General features: G+C 37.3%; 1 protein-coding gene across 1 annotated transcript; it reads right to left on the reverse strand.

The window, feature by feature from the left end:
• Window positions 1–550: 550 nt before the first annotated feature.
• On the reverse strand, window positions 551–18,784 carry LOC139727862 (uncharacterized). The gene is made up of 7 exons (XM_071638832.1): window positions 18,411–18,784; window positions 16,598–16,939; window positions 15,078–15,209; window positions 14,518–14,592; window positions 12,586–14,135; window positions 1,575–1,757; window positions 551–607 (listed from the first exon to the last, which is right to left on the reverse strand). Exons 1-7 carry the CDS (start codon window positions 18,715–18,717, stop codon window positions 551–553), a joined length of 2,646 nt encoding a protein of 881 aa, XP_071494933.1. The 5' UTR covers window positions 18,718–18,784.
• Window positions 18,785–22,924: the final 4,140 nt, after the last annotated feature.

A 22,924-nucleotide genomic window follows, 5' to 3' on the forward strand; every position in this document is an offset into this window, starting at 1 on the left:
TTCAAGCAGGATACAACGTACTGTCAGATTTATTAAATATCGTTATTCGAAGCATCATAATTACCGAATTAACCAGGCTCCCCGACTTTAACTGAAAAAAGTGTGATGCATACAATAGAATGAGAACATCAAAATTGTTTTTCAAGAGAAACAAAACTTTCGAGCAAATAGCCAGTGAATTAAATGAAGAGAACAATAAAGCAACATTTCTAATTTCCTTCCTTCTACTTCATCTACAATGTTTGTCTCCACATGTGCGCAGTCTAGGAGTTATCTTTTCCTCTGATGCAAAGATGAGCATGCAGGTTTCACAGATCTGTAAGTTAGCTAACTACTACATCAGAAATCTGTGGAGGATCAGAAAATTTATTGATGCTTCTACTTGTCACGCAGCAGTCCGTGCACTGGTCTTATCGCGACTTGACTACTGTAATGCTCTTCTTGGCGGAATCAGTCAGGCTGATGCGGATCGCTTACAGAGAGTTCAGCATGCTGCCTCTAGACTAGTGTAACATGTTCGTTCACGTTCTCATGCCACTCCTCTTATACGTCAACTCCACTGGCTACAAATCAAAGCAAGAATATCCTTCAGGCTTCTCCTGCTGGTCTACAAAGTAGTCAACAAAAGAGCTCCAGAGTACATTGAGGAGTGTCTGGTACGACACTCTCACTCTAGGCGCACTCATCTTTCATCATCCGTTATCTTTATACAACCACACACACACACACAAAAAAAAAAAAAAAAAAAACTAGCCGGAGATGCAGCTTTCTCTTCTTGTGCTCCTAGGCTGTGGAATAAGCTCCCTCCTCTTCTCAAATCTTCACCCACACTCGATCATTTCAAACAAAACTTGAAGACTTATTTATTTTGATGTCCCTCTATGTGCACTGGACTTATACTTTCACTGCCTGGTATTTTGTATATATTTTATCTCCTATGGCGACCAGGGATGACATGTCATAGCGCTTTGCATCCAGTGGAAAAGGCGCTCTATAAATGTCTACTATTATTATGAAGTAACTCCCACATAATAGCGCCCTCATGCTGTATATTGATCACTTCTGTCTGTCTGTGACTGCAGTCAAACTTGTACATTGCGCTGCTCCCTGGTAAAATTCGATCTGGGTTCCTGGTATATAAATCTAATAAACTATCACTGTTATTCAGCAGTTCATCATGCCAGGTCAACTTCTCTAAAACAGTATATTAAGTCGATATGGCTGCCTGACGTATCTCGCTACGTGACTTCCGAAAACTCATAGCTTTCATGATGACATGCATATCTTCCAAGTCTGCTTCCTGAAAAAAGAATAATTGTCATGGTAACATAAAGTTTATCTTGCTATACAAATGCCTTCGTTCATAGATTGAATGCCATAATGCTGAGGAGGACTAGAGTTACAAAGGTAAATGTCTTGTCAATATCAAGTAAAATAGGATTGATTTGCTAAAGGAGTCACTGCACTACCCTACCATACTGGCTTTTTTTTTTCATTTCTCGAAAAAATGAAATAAAGTCCTCTCCAAACACTACATGACTCATATCAATTATAGGGGGAAAAAAGAGACATACCTGGCACGATGATGCTAAGGTGGCGGCTGTTGAGAATAAACTATCGGGCAAGAAGGGATACACCAGGGATAACCTCGAAAGACGTGGCATAACACACACCCATTGGGCGAAGTCTTCTCCCACCGAGGACTGATCTAGGATGTCATCACCACTGCTTGTAAGACTGAAATCCAGATCTTCAATCTGAAGAAAATAACGGAATCAAAATATGAAACTGAAAACTGAAGATTAATTGAATGGTGTGAAAATGGGAAGAAGGAATAAATGAACACGAAGAAAAGGGACCATTGTAGAGGTAGGAAGAAGACTGATGTAAAGTGCGGACATTCTAAAGCTATAGACATAAGATCAAGCTATACTATTTTTTTTTACTTGATCAACAAACTGACATGATTGTGTTGCGATAACACTAATAACGACGTTATTGGAAGTATACAGTATAATGTACTCTCCTTTTATACAAATAATCGGAGTGTACAGACTCACAACCAGTTGAGTCAGTGGATGAAAGATGGCTTCGTCATTCACTACATTCCGTGATCCTCATACTTATGGCAGTTAACATCACTCACTTTTCTACCGTTCTTGGTCAGGTTCGGATAAATGCAATGTATTGCCAGTCATAACGATCCACATGTACACCGAGTGAATCAAAGTGAAAATGATATCATAAAACATAATGAATAATGAGTGAAATTGTTAAAAAGATAAGATGACCCGTGTGCACTAAAAAAGGTGGGACAAAACTGGACGAAATAGTGGCAAAGTCTCTTTGAACAGTAACAAGACATGTAAGAGGAGTAAAGTCGCGCGATATTATATGAAGGCAATCTCCAAAGTAAAGAACATTGTTGAACATTGTTATTGAACAGTATTGTTGCCTAATCAAGAGGAATATATTGTTAGTGGACAATTTAACATTGTAATGTAGCTATAAAATGCAAGCAGGATACAACGTACTGTCTAATTTATTGCATATCGTTATCCGAAGCATCATTATTATACCGATTAACCAGGCTCCCCGACTTTAACTGAAAAAAGAAAGTGTGATGCATACAATAGAATGAGAACATCAAAATTGTTTTTTCAAGAGAAACAAAACTTTCAAGCAAATAACCAGTGAATTAAAGGAAGAGAACAATAAAGCAACATTTCTAATTTCCTTCCTTCTACTTCATCTACAATGTTTGTCTCCACATGAAGTAACTCCCACATAATAGCGCCCTCACGCTGTACATTGATCACTTCTGTCTGTCTGTGACTGCAGTCAAACTCGTACAGTGCGCTGCTCCCTAGCAAGCTTCGATCTGGGTGCCTGGTATATAAATCTAATAAACTATCATTGTTATTCAAGCAGTTCATCATGCAAGGTAAACTGCCTGACGTATCTTTCTAAGTGACTTCCGAAAAATCATGCTGTCATGATGACATACAAATCATCTTCCAAGTCTGCTTCCTGAAAAAGAATAATTGTCATGGTGACATAAATTTTATCTTCCTGTACAAAAGTCGTTTCCAAATTCATGCACACGTGTATACCTGCAGAGACACCTACACTCTTTCAACATGTACCCTTCACAAAATGTGAATGTCGTCTGTACATGAATTGTACAGTCAACTCGACCTCACGAGATAGTATATGTCGTTATGGCGAGATGAATTATCTCACTGAATATGATATGTAGTTACAGATACAGTCAAATCCGTCTACAGGGGCCATCCAAGGGAAACAACAAAAGTGGCTGCTATAGACAGGTCTGTGGCCATTTTTGATATCAACACTTGCATTGTATTATAGCATAAAATACCGCGTGTTATTCAAACAAAAACCACAAGCAAATTAGTTTGCATGTGCAGCTATTATATGGATTGTGTGTGTGTGTGTGTGTGTGTGTGTGTGTGTGTGTGTGTGTGTGTGTGTGTGTATGTGTGTGTGTGTGTGTGTGTGCGTGTGTACAATTTGCTTCATTTTATTGTTTTCTGGTTGTTTGTTGTTGGTTTTTTTGGCCCATTTCTGTTCTTTTGATTTCTAAAACAACATTTCGGGCCTGAGAAACCGCACTGGTTCGTGCCGGTTTACATGAATGGGATTCACGAATGAATGTGAGGGATTGGTGATGTGCGAAACTGACATAAGCAACACACAATACCCAGACAAGTGACCTATTTATTCAAATGTATTTTAATCTTGTTCAAATTCTACGATGTTATTAGGAGCTGTCTTTGTCCTTGTAGCCTTTATTTAGAGCGACATTACTAGAGCCTATATCTAGTCAAACGTGTCAAAGTAGCGGTATTCAAACAGCTGTCAAAAGACGGCTTTTCACGGCAAAGAGCTGTATTAATTTTGTCAATCATGTCTGTGTGGTTGTGACTGAGATAGGACTCGGTAGAATGTATAAAGCATTGCACATCTCATGCAATCCTTACTTTCCTTGACAGGGTTTCAAAAGCGATAGATACATTTCATCATACTATTGGAGTCTTCCTGGACCTCTCCAAGGCCTTTGATACCATAGACCACAACATACTGCTTCACAAATTATCACATTATGGTATCAGGGGAAAGGCCTTGGAGTGGTTCACGAGTTACCTTACTAATCGAAAACAATTTGTATTTATCAACGGTCACGCATCGACTACGCAAAATGTTGACTGTGGTGTTCCTCAGGGAAGTTTACTAGGTCCCCTTTTATTTACTCTTTATGTCAATGATATGTCAAATTCTTCAAACATCCTCTCTTTCTTATTATTTGCAGATGATACTAATGTGTTTTTATCTGATTCTGATCCCGATCTATTAATTGATACTTTAAATAGTGAATTAATGAAGTTACTTCATTGGATAAGAGCGAACAAACTGTCAATAAATTTGCAAAAAACTAAATGTATGTTGTTCAGTAATTCGCTGGAAAATTTACCGAGAAATGTTCTTCTGGAAGACACGGTCATAGAAGAAGTCTCTTCCATCAAATTTTTAGGTTTGATCCTGGACAATAAACTTACCTGGGGTTTGCATATTGATTCTGTATGTCGTGTTATTTCAAGGAATATAGGTATTATAAATAAAGTCAAATTTTATCTTCCCAAAAATGTACTTTTTATGTTATATTCTACTTTGATACTACCTTTAAACTTTTAAACTACGGGATACTCGCATGGGGAAACACTTTTTCTACTTATACAGAAAGAATATTATTATTACAGAAAAAAGCTCTTCGTATCATTTGTCACGAATCGTGGAGAAGTCAAACTAATAATTTATTTCACGAAAATAATATTCTGAAAATTTATGATCTTTATCGTTTGCAATTAGGACAATTCATGTACAAACTCACCAACAATTCTCTCCCCCTGGTGTTTGATTCCATGTTTTTAAAGAATGAAACTATTCATGCATATCCAACCCGTCAATCCCATGAATATCATTTGCCTTTGACTAGGACGGTTTTTGCTAAATCCTTATTCTCCTTTTCTGGACCAAAATTCTGGAATTCTCTTGATAATAACATCAAAGAAGCTTTAAGTTTTCATACATTTTCTTTAAAGTTAAAGAAATATTTAAAAATGTCGTATGCAGCATAATGATTCATTCTTTATATATATATATATATATATATATATATATATATATATACACTTGGTGATTCTATCCTTCTATGAAGAGTGCTCATATCTTCTGTCTATATATATATATATATATATATATATATATATATATATATATATACATTTGTGATTTCCAAAACTGTTGTTGCTCGGTAGTGTCACTATACACACTTTGTTTATCAGTGATCCCGTACTTCTGTGCCTCTAGTGCCCTGGTTATGACCCATCGTTTCCTTCTCTCTCTCTCTCTCTGCCCCCCCCCCCCCCCCCCCCTCTTGCCCACTTCGGGACTTACTACCTTCCTCACTATATCTCTATCCTCTCATCTATCTTTCCTTACAAGAGAGCCGCCTTGTGTCTGTCAATGTGCATTGGTATGTGTGCATGTATGTGTGTATTTGTCTGTCTTTTTTTCTTTTTTCCGCTTAGGGAAATTGTTGTTTTGTTGTTTTTGTTACTATGTGTGTGTGTGTGTGTGTGTGTGTGTGTTTTTTTTTTTTTATACGAGGGGACTGCACTCTACAAGCTCTGCTTTTTAGCAGTCCCCTCCATTTCCAGCAATATTGTGTATGCATTTACCACAGCGACACGAGTTATTTTTTGTATCTATGTTGGAAATTTACCTGTATCTGTGTTACAATGTTATTTCTGTTGATCGCATTGTGGTACTGAGTTTCTGACATCTGTTTATACGAATGTTTCATTGTACTTCCAATTATTTTGTTTGTTGGAAATGAAAATAAATGAACTTGAACTTGAACTTGAACATAATACGCAATGAAAAAGAAAGCCAACGTATATTCATGGCTGATTCAACGGTTCAGCTAATGTTTTAGTGGCCACTGGCCGCGTTAGGCAGATGACCGCTATATAAAGGCTCTGATAAAGATATTTCGTGCGGGGATTGTTCAGTGGCCGCTATAAAGCAGGTGGTCACCATAAATAGTTGGCCGCTAAGACAGGCTTGACTGTAGTTAATTCCAACTTAAAATACCATTCTACTTGATGGCGAGATACTTGACCTGCAAATGACTATCAAAAAAAGAGATTAGAAATACTATGAATAAAAGATATCACACTTTTATCGACCTTTGCATAAAGACGCTTACTTACTTGTAACTTGCTCTTCTTTTGCATAATTGAAAAAACGTGTGGAACATCGACGATGTATTTTACGATGAGATAAAAAGAAAAATGTTTCACCCCGCTCTCATCTTTCTGTTGTGCCATGGTATCGAGTTGCTGCTGACAGTGTTTGTTGTTCTCTAAAAATGAGGTTATTCACATTGATATCCCAAGAGCATCAATTTTTCCAAATTTAATTTTGCAGTCAAAGAATCCGCTGAACATTATCTATATATATACCTTATTTCTTTTTTTCCTGATATTACACGTTATTATAATGATAATGATACCATATAAACGCACAAGCTATCGTTCCTAAAGCATCAGAAAAGAACGCATATAAATTGTGTTTTTTTTTTTCAAACACTTCACATCTTGCACAATGCATCACTGCACGTTGCCCCCTCATTCTTCTCTTTCTTTCTCTTTATCGCCACTAAAGCCCCTTTTACATTTTCACGGATTGCTTCACGGATGACCACGGATCGTCATCCGCGGTGTTCCGGCATGCAAAATATCGATTTTCCTCTCTATGCCGGTGTGAATACGATCCCAACTTGGTGTCTACACGGAGAAGTACAGAGGCTACACGGACATGTATGGTGCCTACACGGACAGACAAGGAACGAACGCGGACCACAGCGGAAACGATGCGGAGCTAACACGGATATTACGGAAGAGCAGCTGGATCCCTTCTCGGTCTTTACACGGATATCTCCAAAATGTTGACAGATGACATTTTGATACCCTATCATTCTCGGGCAACATGCCTCTAGAGCTAATACCGGTAACAAGCACACCAGAAAATCTACGGCAGTATACATACGCCTCGGCTTGTCGACATCAGGCAAATCTCTTGTTGCAAAGTTTCATTCACATCATCACATAAACAAAGCAAAACAAAACAAAACAAAACAAAATAAATCAAAACACCCCAAAAAACAACAACAACAACAACATCAAGGAAATGTGTGTGCATGGGCCACTGAAGCTTCTCAGACGACCATTATACAAACAGTAGGGCCTATGAGGGGTTGCTGTCTGCACTGATGGGTAAGATGTGAGCAAATTTCATGGACTTTATGAGCTTGTATTGGAAAAATACACGAATTTTTTACCCCGGATGGAGCCGATGCTAATACGGACATCCCGATGTCTTCACGGATTGTCCCGGAATGAGTACGGAAGCAACACGGAATAGCCGGTGCCTACAAGGAAGAAATACGGAAGCAACACGGAGTAGACGGCGCCAACAAGGAAGAGTTCGTATTGATTTTTATCCGTGATGTCCGGGATGAAAAATTAAGCAAGCTTAATTTTTCCGCGGACATCACGGATGATCAAGGATAATGCCGGATGACTTCAAGGTGTCAACACGGTCATGCCGGAAACAGTACGGATGATCCCGGATCGACGATCCGTGTTCATCCGTGATGCGATCCGTGAAAGTGTAAAAGGGGCTTCCGTGACTTGTAATTTAAATGTTATATTCTTAATCTGTTGTATTCTACATAGACAATAATTTCTGAGGCTATTGTCCTCGTCAAGCGTTTGCTTTTGATAATGGTCTCCTGAATTCTGTGCATCAAGAATAATTGCATAATTTGTTTTTGAGCAATAAAAATATTGTAACGTATGTTTGCATAAATGTATGCACAAAATAGTTGTTTTTAATTCTATTTTGCATCGTGTAAGGATGAAAAGTAAAATATTTGAATTAGTCATTTGTTTTAACTGTAAGATTCAAATTACACTGTATTCAATCAGTTTGTTCAATTGACTTTGTATTTCATTTATATATGACAAAGAAATTGAGAAATAGAATCAATCAATCAACCCCATTCAGTGGAAAATGACCAAACTCATTCCTTTATTCAAGTCAGGTGATAAATCTTGTCCTACAAATTATCGCCCCATTGCGATTTTACCCTGTGTTTCAAAAGATCTTCAAAATATAGTACAAAAGCAGCTTACAAGTTATTTAAAAACAAACGATCTGCTATCTACAGCACAGTCAGGCTTTCGAGAGAAACATTCTACCACCACTGCTTTGCTAAAAGTTACGGATGACTTTTTGGTCGCCATCGACAGAGGTCTTTACACAGGGTCAATCTTCATTGATTTGAAGAAATCGTTCGATTCGGTGGATCCTTTCATTATGTTGCAAAAGCTAAAGCGAATAGGGTTTTTCTGACGCTTGTCTTACTTGGTTTAGAAGCTATTTAACAAATCGAAAAGTCGGAACATTGCTAAATTCTTCTATGTCAATTTTTTTTCAGATATACTCCATGGTGTCCCACAGTGCTCTATCCTGGGGCCAGTTCTCTTTGTGATTTATATTAATGACATTGTCAGTCAAGTAAAGAATTGTCGCATTCACTTGTCACATAATGACCCTATCCATATTGAAAACGTTCTAAACAACGATCTTACAAGAATATCATGATTGGATGTGCGTTAACAAACTTAGTCTAAATCTCCAAAAGACTGAGGGTTTTTTATTGGTTCTCGCTCTTTATTATCACGCCGCAATGCCCTTCGCATAAAGTTATGCGGGCAGCCGATCAAACACAAAGAAACAGTTAAGTACCTTGGAGCTACACTTGACCAGCAATTAAAGTGGGATGTTCACATCAATACATTACTTGGTAAAGCTGGTAAACTTGTAAAATATTTTAGTCGACTTCGTCATATTGTTAATGAAACATGCTTAAAACTATCATAATTCTCTTATACTCCCTCTGTTTGATTATGCCGATTTAATTTATGACTTGGCCTCGCTGAAATTATACTTCGCAAATAGAAAAGTTACAAAATAAGGCGGGTAGGATAATTCTTGGGGAAAATCCATATAAGCACGTATCAAATCATGAAATTCATCAAATTCTAAACTGGAATTTTTTAAACGTAAGGCGCAAAAAGCATTTAAATTCCATGGTTTCCAAATGTCTCCATGACTACAGTGTCCAATATCTTAAAGAATCATTTAACTTCACGTCCCGAAATTACTCTCTCCGCTCAAATGGTACCCTTTCACTGCCAAAACCCAGGACCGAATATTGTCGGAGAGAGAGGTGCTTTCAGTTATAATGAATTACCTTCAGAGTCCAAGGGCTGTTTGAGTGTAACCAGTTTAATAAAATGATTGAAGTTATTCTGAAATACCTTTGATTTAAATGTGGCATAAAATAACTGTACCTGTAATTTGTATTCCCTTTTCATAATGTTCATATTAAGATAAATATCAAGCTTACAAAATAGGGTGGGAGGTTGGGGAGGTACTTAGGCCTAATTCTTGCTCCCTTCTTTTTAGAAATTGTTGTAAAGTTATACTAATGTTTGTGTTTTTTTTTAATTTGGGGTTTTTATTTTTCGCATTCAATGTTTTCTATTGCATTTATAATTTACTCTGTTCCTGTACCCATCGGTAGAACAGCTGTATCGTGTAGGCACAGCTGAGAAGGGCAATCCAGCCGTATTTTAGGAAATCATTCTGTTGACTTTACGATTATTGTTTTGTTGTTGTTTTTATACGGAGAATAAATATTAAAAAAATGATAAAATGTGATTGCGTTTACATTTCTTTTTTTTTTAAATCATAGTTCCCCATATGAAAGTCCTTTTTATTACTATTTGCCAAATGACTTAGTTCCGAAACGGACACTTTGTGCATATTATTGTCTTATCCCTGGATTGCCTTATAAACGCCCATTGGTTTAATATTGGCTTTATCGTTCGCCATCAACGTCAGGCTTTGAACTCTGCCTTTCATTTGGGGTAAGTGGGGGTGGGGAGAATTATTTTTCACTCATTCACTTCTACGCGGACACAGTGGCGAGGCTAGGATTCAGTTTCGACAAGAGGTATATACCCATGCATGATTGCCGCAAGAAATACTCACTGCACGTCATAATCCATTCGGTTTCTGATATAACTTCCCATTGTAGTAGAACATCCATTGTCCTAATCATGATAGTAAACAATCGCCTAAATAATTATGTGCACAATCATCATGGGGTTCATTCGTCGCTATGTAATGTTATGCCTGAAGTATATATGCTTTAAGGCGGAATATATGTCAGGCGTTTCGAATGTAATTGTCAACTTTGTGTGCACTCTTAGATGGAGAGGTACCTTCGCCTACATGTCCCCGGACGCCGGATCTAACAGAAGCCTTCCTTCCTCCCCATCTTTGTAGCAGCTTTATACTGAGTGAAAATCCCTGTAAAGGCTCCTCTAGAACCCTGCATATAATTACCTGGTTTGCATTGACTTTGCTGGATGATTGTCATTCGTTACGCAAATGAATAGAGTAGATTTAATCTTATAGTATCCACTTCGTGTATGTCTTTGCAAAGATATTCAGCAGAATAACTAGGACAAGAATATATTGAGGGCTTATTGCTCTTGGTCACAAAGAAGATGGGAAAACAACATATTACTCAATTAATTCTAATAACAAGCTTAGTTGACGATAAAGACGATGGCATTGAAAAGGATGCCAGGTGCGCCTTTCTATTGACCATAATATATTATTGAAGCCTTGTTTCTGTGTTGCCTTTTGCGTCTACAGGAAGTGACTACATAGTCATAGTTTACCGCGATGCTTCGAGCGCATTTTTTTTTTGGGGGGGGGGGGGAGGGAGGGAGAGTTGAAGAGCTTGCAGCCAAAAATGGGGATAATCCTTCACCTTAAAGGGCCCCTGAAATCTAAATGCATGTCGATTTGTGTTGATTTATGATGCCCTCAACATCACTTTTGCGGTGAAATGCATATCTAGAAACATTCCATATATTTTTTAACGATGTTTTTATTCTATACAAGTTGACCTTGATTTCACTCAAACTTGCATACTATAATTTAGATCATATTATGTTCTTCGTGAGTGGTTAAGGATTTTCCCTCTTAATCAGTGATGATGGTCACAAATATATATATATATATATATATATATATCATCTTTTGAAACACCTACTATACCATGATCAGTATATGTTTTCAGATGTAACTTGGATTCTTTGATCGAGAAGATTTTTTTTTTCTGCAAGGAAACATTGTTTGCACCTAAGATTGTTTTCTTTACATTTCTTATTATCATCCATTTAATGTATTTGAAATATATCTTAGTAACACTTCATCTGTGGTCTGTACATAAAGACATGTGTTGTAGATCATGATAATACATGAAAGTTCTTACCAGACAGTTTGAAGCCTCTGCCCGGAGGATCTTGAAGAATTTCACGTGAAATTGTGAGTCACATAGCCATACATTACGGAGTAAACTGCTGGAGCACATGCCCTCCGCCAAGTCACGTGACACAGTTCTTCCGCACTTCATTTCGATAATATCTAGCGATTGCTGATAGAACGAACATGAATTGACAGTTGAGGAAATAAATTATTCTCAGAAGAATAAGGTTGATAAAGTACTCGCAGTTGACTGGAGGTTTGAAACTCACAGAGAGAGAGAGAAAAAAAGATCATTCTATACAGGTTCTATTCATATCGTCATTTCACTAATCACAACTCGGGAAGGAAAGAATGCATTTTCAGTTTGATGAGAAAGGTAGAGGGGCGATGAATATGATTGCATTACATCAATACTCGTGTTAGGTGCCCTAAGTAGCTGTATGTTCAAAACACTATACACGATACTCAGTTTGACATCTCCCTTTAATATACACGGCGTCTTTATTATAGGCAAGGTTGGGTGATTACTACAAAGGGCAGTTTTACAACTGCAACTCTCGCAAAGGGTCTCATTTCAGTAGACGTTGAAACTCCGTGGAGTCCAATTATTTTGCAATAAGAACATTTTGCTTGACTCCTCATAACATTTTTTTTTTCTAAAAGCCACGACGAAAAACGTTTCATACAATTTACCACCAAACGTTCAACGTATTGATAACAAGACATGAATTAAGTGCCATGGCAATTCAGATTAAACTGACACGTTAAGTCATCATAATGTATCATGCGAGGAGGGCAATTATTTTACATAACAATAATACTTAAAACGTTGATATAATTGCACAGAATGTTATATAAAAATGATTTCCCTAAATAATAGGGCCTGTTCCAGGTCTAAAACGAATGTTAATAGAGCTGTTGAGGTTGTAGATTATACACTCAAATTCACACAGGGGAAACTTGAACACACATACAAACACACACCCCCATACCCCCCCCCCCCCCACACACACACACACACAAGGAATGTTATTTTCGTTGGACATTATATTTTCTGCCATATTTCATTCAAGTTGTGTCACTCACCACTTGGTTGTAGCGCACCATGAACACTACTCCTGATACTGTGTGTTCTGGTGAATAGGACGTTAGTGTGTATTCATCCCATCCTTCTCCCACTGCCCTTGCTGCCTCTTCAGTGTGACATTCAAACGCAACGTCAATGCAGAGCTGCTGATGAGGATAATACTCCACCAGGTCCTTAATGATATTCAGGCCGAGTTCATTCCCTGAAGCTGAGGTGAAGTAGAGTACGTAGCGGAACTCCTCACGTCGACTAAGAAGTTTGTTTTTCACCTTGTCGTACTTAGCACGATCATTGTCGAATAAATACTCAATATATACCCCTGCAATGTATTCTTGAAACAGTTTGTGGGGAAAAGAAACAGTTGATGTAACCAAGGATGAAATGTTGACATCGCGCCGACGTTCCCTTGGGATGACATCTTTTTCTATAGTCAATACACCCACTCTGCAGCATGTGACCATGGCATCATGACACTCTCTGAATTGTTCTTCAGGAAAGGAGAGATTCCTGTGAAATAAACCCTGTAACGCTATCTCACTTATTTCTTGAATTGCCTTTCCAGCTTCCTTTAAATGTTCAATAAGGTTCTGATTCTGTAGATTTACACAAATCTTTGATGCGTAGTGTTGTTTTAGGAAAGAGATCATTTCTCCAAAAATCTGGGAGAAAGTGTGCAATTTTTGCAGTTCTCTTCGTCTTTCTTCACTGAAGTCGTTCCACATGAGGCAAAGCATGGCACAGTAAATAGGAAACGGGGCCATATTTGACTGGACGACATCATTTTCCTGCATAAAACTGATTAAGCTTTCTGCAAGATTGTCCTTCTCTCTAATCCGAAAGTACCTCATAATATAAGTCGATAAATTCTCCTCGTTAAATCCTTCGACGTTAAGAAAAGTGTAAGTTTCGGCAAGACTCTTGTCCGTCATGAATTCATTTGTCCTCCAAGGGCGTGTTGTGACAATTACTTTGCATGAATTGTATTGGTCTCTTCGTAGAATGCGAATGACTTCACTGCTGCTCGTTTCACTTAATTTTTCGTCAAACTCGTCGAAACTGTCAAATATGATGAGAATCCTACTCAGATTTGTTGAAATATAGTCATCTATCTTCGTCTTTGTTGCCGTATTTGAATGCGAGAGGTACGTCTTGACTATACCACCGATACTTATTGCGTTCTTAATATCTCTAAGAGGTATTAGGAGCACCATGTCCAGATCTTGGAGAATCCGTCCCTGACACCAGTCCCAGGCAATCTTAGCGCAAAATGTTGTTTTACCGACACCTCCCTCACCTTGGATCAGAAGTCGCTTCGAAACATATCCCTCTTTATTGTTTTTTAGAAAGACTAGAAGATCGTCGTATGTTATTTGTGTCTTATGCGTGCTACTTTGGTCTATTATACTTAAATTCGTGTAAATATCATCCAATTCAACACGTTCCATAAAGTTGAGTGGATCCACCGTGACCTTGCTTCGTGATACACGGTAATACTCTTTCAGATCTTCCTTACATTGCTGTATCTGTTTCTTTGTAAGCGATGGTGGTTCTTAGAAGAGAAACGAAAATAATAGGAAAAAGCAAAAACATAAAATCAATATCATAAATATAAGAGTGTACGTAAATACCCGCAGACACGTAGGAATAACATGTATACAGAAAGAGAGAGAGAGAGAGAGAGAGAGAGAGAGAGAATGTGTGTGTGTGTGTGTGTGAAGAGAGGGAGAAAGAAGGCCTGTAATATGATAATTATATCGTTTTTTTTTTATAATAACCGTGTTGCGTAATACAGCTGTATTATGGTACAAAGAATGTAGTCATAAATGATGAGATTTCATTAATTTGAAAATACAAAAGTAACTGTGCATAATGGAACAATGCACTTTTTGTAGGCACGAATTAGATTGTGATTATCTACATATTATTCTTACTCAGTATTAGTTCTTCTTCCTCTTGGAATCGCTCTGGTATGTTTGGTCTTCGCCAGCAGGAATTCCAGCCACATCCTGTGAAATATTATCACCACCAATAACAACAAGAACATCAGTGTAAATGAACATTTTCAAGTACAATATATCAGGGCACAACTTATTTTCAACACCTTTCTCGTTTCCCCTCTGTTCGCTACCAGATTCTCAGGCCAACATTTCAAGCATATACGCTTTCGATTTGTGGTCTGATGCATTCACCCTTTACGAATAATATCATTTGTTCTATTTGGCATATTAGAGTAGTCATCGTTGGTAATAGATTTGCAAGTTCTACTTACATGAGACATTTTTGGTCATCGTAATGTTGATAAATATCAGTAATAATTTCAATGTTTGTATCAAAACTACGAAATATCATAGATAAAACCAAAGAAATGCACTCCTATACGCACACACACACATGTGCGCACACACACAAAGAAACACACAGAGACACACACTCTAATAATCATTAACGCAATGAATGCAAATATCTAACCATAAAGAAAATAAACCAATACCTTTTTGCGGTAGATAGTCCGGATGTTTGCTTTGCAGATATTTTCCAACAGAGAGAAATAGGATGACTATGATAACAGGCACACCAATGGTGAGTCCAGTGATGAGACCCGCATTAACACGTTTTCCTGAAACTTGATATAGACACAAATGAAACACGTTTTCATTCATTACTCCATTTAGAAGACAATAAAATAAACACATAGGAATACTGGGATATACAATACAATGTTAACATCACATGTGTTTGAGTGAGTGTGTGTGTGTGTGTGTGTTTGTGTGTGTTTGTTTGTGTGAGAGAGAGAAAAATGTATGTTTGATAGTGAAAACGAAGTGGTTAATTGCCTAAATACATGTCTGCCCCATGCATCACAAAACCAACAAAAAGTCGCCAGATATGGATTTTTGATTATTAGGGCAGATTCTCAAAGAGCAGAATGTAAGCTTTAAAATGATGTATAATTTAATTCAAATACTCTCGAAAAGTATGAACTGAGAAAAGGGGCTCTAAATTACAAGGTCTATTCAAGCGCTTAATCTTTATCAAGCCGTGCTAGCCGCGCAATAAAAGGGACAAAACACAGAATGTAAACTTTCAGAGCAACAACAATGAAAAAATTATTAGACTAAGCTGAGATTGAGCATGTTCTATCAGCACGTTCTGTTCATAAACAATGCAAACTTTCCAAGCAGTAGCATTTATTTTCAAATGTTATTAGAGTTGGAAAAGCGAAGAGTGTGCAAAGGATTTTCAAGAAATGAAAAGTGACCTGTAAGACGTACCTGCTCATACTACTCTCCAAGAAATGGTTGTAGAAAAACTGCTGGAAAACACTTTCCCAATCATTTTATGATCCAAAACTTCCGAATAAGACGAAGACTAGCTCTAACAGAAAGTAGAAAAACTTAGATTTGACTCGGTTGACATGTTCCACCTTTTTCTGAGTTCTCAGGTTACATCAAGGGGTGCGATATTTTGTTGGTTTTGTTAATATGCAGGGTCACAATCATTATTATTATTGTTATGACAAAACAAATTATTCAAAGGACACAATTCTAATTTAGTCATCCTACGAGACCGACACCCACGAGTCATACGACCAACAAGCTCGACATTGATGAAAGATCCATGACCATGAGTTACACAGCTCACCAGTCATACAGTTTGTGAGCTTGATATTAGGTAAAAAGGTCACGAGTCCGGCACTAGGCAAACAAGGCCTGCGAGTCTGACACTTCGCAGGCAAAAAAAAAAAAAGGAAAAAGAAAAAGAAAAGCAAAGAAAAGAAAAGAAAAGAAAAGAAAAGAAAAGAAAAGAAAAGAAAGAAAACAAAAACAAACAAGCGGTTCATGAGACCAACAATGCATAATTATGACAGTAATAGGTGCCGGACTCTTGGACTTTTTATTTTCTAACCTAAACCTGAACGTTACAAATCTCAATAAGAACACTGGTTTAAGTAATGTCGATTTTTTGCCAGTTTTTATTCAGAAACATAGAATTGGCGACATTTCACGAAACCTGGTGAATGCAGAACTGTAATTTCTCGGGTCGACGTTCCATTCAGCGAGTCACCGGTAGCCACGCACATGAAGGTTTGCTCTGTCCCGTGATTGGTTGAAACAGTGATTGTCTCGAACCTCTCGTATGTGCCATCAGACAGTGTGTTCCGTTGTGAAACCACGGAATTCAGTCTCTTTCCCGACTCCTCGGTCCATAGCATGGAAACGTTAGGCTTGAATCCACTCACGACACATGTAAGATTTAAAGAAGGGATGTTGGAGGGCGATTGATATGTACACCGGCTTTGACGAGATTGACTTCTATCAGCACACTCCACTATCGTATGTCCTGATGCCATCGCTAGGAAAATAAGAAAATTATTTTGAAATGACGTATAAATATTATGTTATATGCGGATCCTAATCTTGACTCGGCAAATAACTGACAGGACATGGTATCACCTAATACTTTGCGTAGATGTAACGAAGAACTGTTTTCGTTTTGTGTCTGTGTGTGTGTGTGTGTGTGTTTGTGTGTGTTTGTTTTTCCTTTGGATTTGCTATTATACAAATGAGGCTACAACCTAAACAATGCTCAGATGAAGAAGCATAATTTTGACAATTAGATGATAACACAAAATAAACAAAACTCACCTGTTTATATTTGAATTCGAAATTTATGTTGATTACATCTATATAGCTTTATTACTTAATACCAAAATCACTGTTAATATACCTAAAAATTCATAAGTAGTATGATAAACGCAAAAAGAAACACCGTAACAACATGAAACAGAAAGAAAAGTCAGTATTCATAGTGTAGTTATAAAGCTAGAAAGAAATAAACATGTTCTAAATTATGCGAAATGCAAATGTGAGACAGGTGAATGCGCCTGTCCCAGTATGTCTTCTACAGTGAACATTTTGTTTGTCGTAGAAAACTCGGCCATCAAAAGTCTTACTTTGTTTTAGACTTGGTGGTTGCTATGGTAACGCCTTTGTAGAAACTGCTGTTTTTTTGGTTTTTTTTGTTTTGTTTTGTTTTTTTTTTGGGGGGGGGGAGGGAGACTTAAGTATATTTTGTATCAAAGCATTAATCATGACTGATTTATACAGAAAGTTCACACACTAAATGTCGGCAGTGTAAATTTGTTTTGTTTTAAGGCTTAAACGGTAAATGTCAAATAGAACATTTGCTATGACACCAGAATGTGGAAAAGTGTCCCCCCCCCCCAAAAAAAAAAAAAGAAAAAAAAGAAAAAAAAGACAAGGTTCCTTTGCTGAAAATAGTTTAATATGTAAATCTTCCTCTCAGACACAAAATTGTTATATATATTGTTTCTTTTTACAAAATTGTCTGTACTATCTTGCTTTATCTGTTTGCTGTGAAACTTGTGATATGAAAACAGTCTCAGAATTGTCTTTGTAGCAAGACTAATAAATAATGTAATGCTTTGTCAAACAAGAAAATGAACGGAAGGTTAAGTGTGCGTGTGAGAAAATGAACAATATGTAAACATGCTCTGATTAACAACATTAATATGCTTTATGTGCCATGTTGTGTTTCTTTCAAGCAAAAGGTTTTATTGCAATTAGTCTCATTTATTCATCACAACCATAACTCTTGAAAATGGCTGAACTGCTAACATTGTTTTATAAGTCAATGTGACACTATGATAATATTGTGACGAACTGTCATAAACATGTCGTTCTTTCAAACTTGAGTGTCTAAAGCTTCTTCTTTTTTTCTTCTATGTACCGGTAACCTAATTCATAGCAATATTTTTCCCTCTCACCAACTATGACATTAAATACAGACAGATATTACTTACAGCTAATCGTCATGATGGTGGAATTTCCAAAACTTTGGGCATTCTTCGACAGCACCTGACAATAGTAACGACCCTCATCTGCCACCTCCAAGCTGCTAATGACCAGGCTGAAGTTCTTGTCGATATCAAACCGTTCCTCAAAACTCTCAAAAGTTCCATGTAAATATTGCGCCTTAGGCGTCTTCTGTTCGCGATTTAAGACGTCCTCCTTTTCCCAATACACACCAAGAGGCGCTTCCTTGATGTCGCACCGCAACAGCATGTCTTCTCCTTTCCATCCTTGAACGTTGGGGGCAGTGCCTACCATTGACTCTAAACAGTAGAAATTTGAGTGGGCGTGATTGCATGCATGCAATGAACTTTATACATGATTATATGATTATGGCTCTCTACTCTAAATTTCTTGTATGCATAATGTCAGCCCAGTTTTTGTTCATGCCCCCTCCCACACACACACAAAATGTGGGATGTGCGGCAAAGAGATACGATTGATTTTTTTTTTTATTACTATCATTACAATTATATCAAAGATTGTCTGGTATTACTAGCGAAAAGGTGTTCACTCAATGTCCTTCTTACAATCTCAATCATTTAGATATACAGGCTATACAGATGAGAAATGTATCCTTCATACGTAACTTAAGGTATAAAACTTTGATGGAGTTGAGTCTTGTTTTAAAGGTGAAGGTAAATCATTTTTGTCCGAAAGAATGAAAATAATAGGTAACCCTAACTTCAATCAAAACAATCGAAGTTGTCCTAATGAACATAATTATATAAAAACTGTTTTCTTCTGTCCATTTGATTCAATTCAATTCAATTGAAACTTTATTTCATTTGTCGAAAAAAAATAGACATTCACTTTCTTTGGTAACAGAGAATAAGGTGACATAATCAAAACAAAGTAAATTGAAAAAAATATATACAATTGTGAAACTTTGGAGTTACAAATACTTTGCCATGAAAATTGACTGAATTGATACATTATAACAATACGCAAAACATCGAAAAATGCATGAGGGATCCACTAAAAAGATAAGGCTTGTGAAATGTGGGCCGGTCATGTACAAAATGTCAAATAGAAAAAAAAAAAATAAACTGATGCAAAAAGAAGGGGGAGGGCTGGAGAAAAAAGTCAGGAAAAAAAGTTTGGAAGCCCACTGAGAAGGTGGTCAAAAAGATAAGATGTAAGAACGACACAGATTACCTCGTAAGCACATAGTCATGTGTCCATTTTAATCTTGCACGATTTGAAATTGAAATTTGAAATTTGAATTTGAATTTGAATTTGAAATTTGAAAAATACCAACAGTGTCATCAACAAAAAAATCAAAATATTGTCCCAAAAAAAATCGTGACGTTAATGTAATGGTAACAGGTAAATCCTAATTAGAGTCAATAGGTAATGCCATAATTTTCCATTGAAAACACCACGTATGTTTTCCTTAAAAAATCATTTAACTAGAGAAGCACTCTGAGAGCGCAGACCTCCGCCAAGCAGCTACTTTCCATCGATGATCTTGCTCTTCCCAAAGAGATTTTTCTCCTCTCCATCACTGGGAATACATCTTTGGGCTCTTCCCTAAAGATCAGTGATTTCCACCTATAGGATGGTACACATGCTGAAAATGGCCCTATTTTCAAATACAGAAGACTTTGGTAAGTATGCCCTCAGCTGCGCTGCGCACCTCGCCCTAGCAGAAACTACAGCACCCAATTTAGTGTCTTTCATGAACCCAATTCATGGGCGTGAAGCCACCGTATCAAGCATGTGAGCCATCTACATTTTACATACGCCGGGTCATATCTATACGCAAACAGAGAAGTCTGTTTGTTTGTTTGTTTGTTATTTCCATCTGAGAAGATGGCTGGATAGCCCATATTCAGCTACGTTAAGCTGGTCTTCCATGGGGTTCAGTTGGATGTGACGTGGGACCATTTCACCGGGTTAAAACTCGTGCTTTTTGCGATAAATGAATGAAGCGGGATCTTTTATGTACGTGCATGAGTTGTGACTCTCTCGTACTCGGGACCTCCACTTTATGTCCTATCCGAGGGACATAGTGTTTTGTCTCTTGCTAGAGGGGACGGTACGATTAGACACAAGATTGCTCAGTCCAGAACCCGGTTCTTAATTTGGCTAAATTTCCAACGGTTTAGATAAAAGAGATACAACAGCAATAACGATTAACTCTGTTCATAATAGTGTTTCAAGAAATGTTCAGAATTTTGCAATTTACTTGACGGATCTGTTGAGTAATTACTCGGTAACGGTTAAATAAAGTGCAGATTCATGAAAACAAAGTTGCACTTACCTTCTATATTTTGGTCACAGAACGTAGTTGCAGTCAGTGTCAAAAGGAGAAAGAGGTCGTATATTCTTTCCATAGCTGGTAGTCTGAGAGACCGAGATGATTCATAAAGAATAAGTTGAATGCACGTTTGGATTGTAATGTCCTAAGATACTGTCAAGTAATCACAATAATCATTTAAAAAAGAACAGAAAATAGCGGAATACATTCCAAGTAGTAAACCATTGCGGGGCAAAATGAATCGTCTGTGAGCGCGTGGAAGAGCGTCCTACCCGCGACACAGCCGTTTGCTTGCTATTCTTAAGTTGTTAAAATTTTCATATTCCTAGATTATGTAGCATACAACATTATGTTGGCACTGTTTGTTCGTTGAAGACATAGTCCAAGGTACAGTGAAGAGTAAACTTTTTTTGTTTGCTCGTATCGTGTTTGAAAATGATCTCCATACAACACGTACAAACTCTTATTTGGCCTTTTCTTTCTGCTTTCTTTTTCCGCGGCCAAAGGCCAACCTAACGATAATCAGGGAGTGCTGCATTTCCAATAGAATTGGAGAATGATCATACAGTTTTCAGATCAGTGCATGGCCGACATCAGCTGTAGTTATGATGAAGTGTCAGTTGATAAAACTGCTACAGCACGCGCCATCGTGTTTCCTGTGTATAATTCCCGTTATGAGCACGTTACAAATTGGGTACTTTCGAGTGGTGTACGTCACGAGTTAGACACCCATGGGTGGTACAGCTCGATTTTCAAACAGCCCAAAAACTCGACAATAAAATGAATGAAGCCCACGAGCTATTCTATGCACAAGCTAGATACTACGCAAATACAGACCACGAGTTAGACACTAGGAAAATAAGTCCCAAAGAATTGGAAACGAGCCTATGACGAGCCTGACATTAGAAATGTCCAACTTAGGGGTCTGTTTTATCTGATGTCTAGCTTGTGAGCAGGATGAGTCTATTATTGTGTAAGGATGTATAACTCGTGGGTGCATGAGTAATGGATCCTTTTCTTTTCTATGTTTAGCTCGCCTGCCGTATAATATGAATGTGGGTATAGCACTACTATCTTGGAATGACCCTTTTTGGAGGGCTCCACTGAATGATCACACGCTCGCACGCACACTATCACACAAACACGCACAGACACACCCACACGCACACACACACGCATAATATATATATATATATATATATATATATATATATATATATATATATGAAGAGGTTTTTTTCGCAAAAACCGATAAGTCCATTTTTGAAATATACGGTCTCTGTCATAAAGTACAAAATAATACCTTTTAAATGGTCTATTGGTCACTACATCAAGGTATATTTTGAATTAACGGTCAAAAGGAGCAAAAATTTTCTTATTATTCTCTTTATTTTTCTTGACCTGTAATCGCAAATATCTCCATTTGGCAAATATGCACTTACCGGTTTTTGTGAACAAACTCTTCATATATATATGTACACTGGACAGCAAAAGAAAGCACCCACTTCTGTCAAAGGTTGCACACAAAAATTCACCACCTAGAAATAAACCATTTCTGTACACAGGTATGATGCGATATCCATTCGAAAATCACATACCCAATAGCAAGTGTTTATCTTTATTGCAAAGGAAAAATGACATGCACAGCATCTTGGTCACTGAATCAAAAATCACAAAATGTAACAGAATGAGCCTTACAAGCCGAATAAGACTTGTCATAAATTTCCTAATGGAAGCTTCCTTAGACCAAAGTAAAGTAATGTCCAGTCTTGAGAGCTAACTGATTTTATTCTGGGAATTAGCATAATCAGGAAGGAAAGCATCCCTAAATACAGAATACACTCATTAACATAATTTTGACAAAGCAGGTGTTCACTTTGACATATTGGTTGTTTAAAAATGTTATCCATTCAGTGGCCATTTTTGCATGGTGGAAAGTGCTGTTGTGTGGGACTTTTGAGTCAATGACCAAGATGCTGTGCATGTCAAGTTCTTCGTTGTTATGAAGACATTCATTTGCTTATGTGCATGTGATAAGTAAGGGGCATTGTAGCACACCTGTGTACAAAAATTGTATACTTCCAGGGGGTGAGTTTTTGTGCGCGGCCTTTGACAGAAGTGGGAACTTTCTTTTGCTGTCCAGTGTATATATATATATATATTATATATATATATATATATATATATATATATATATATATA

This window comes from Diadema antillarum, unplaced genomic scaffold, assembly GCF_040938485.1.
Source record: "Diadema antillarum isolate AM-2024a unplaced genomic scaffold, OU_Dant_1.0 seq00000157_RagTag, whole genome shotgun sequence".
Classification (NCBI taxonomy): domain Eukaryota; kingdom Metazoa; phylum Echinodermata; class Echinoidea; order Diadematoida; family Diadematidae; genus Diadema; species Diadema antillarum.

Excerpts from the sequence above, each read along its gene's own strand:
- LOC139727862 (XM_071638832.1), bottom strand. The coding sequence starts at position 18,717 with ATGGTAGGCACTGCCCCCAACGTTCAAGGATGGAAAGGAGAAGACATG. Across the intron at positions 14,593-15,077 it reads GGACTATCTACCGCAAAAAG|GATGTGGCTGGAATTCCTGC; the intron begins GTATTGGTTTAT and ends AATATTTCACAG. Across the intron at positions 1,758-12,585 it reads TGGTGCGCTACAACCAAGTG|ATTGAAGATCTGGATTTCAG; the intron begins GTGAGTGACACA and ends TATTTTCTTCAG.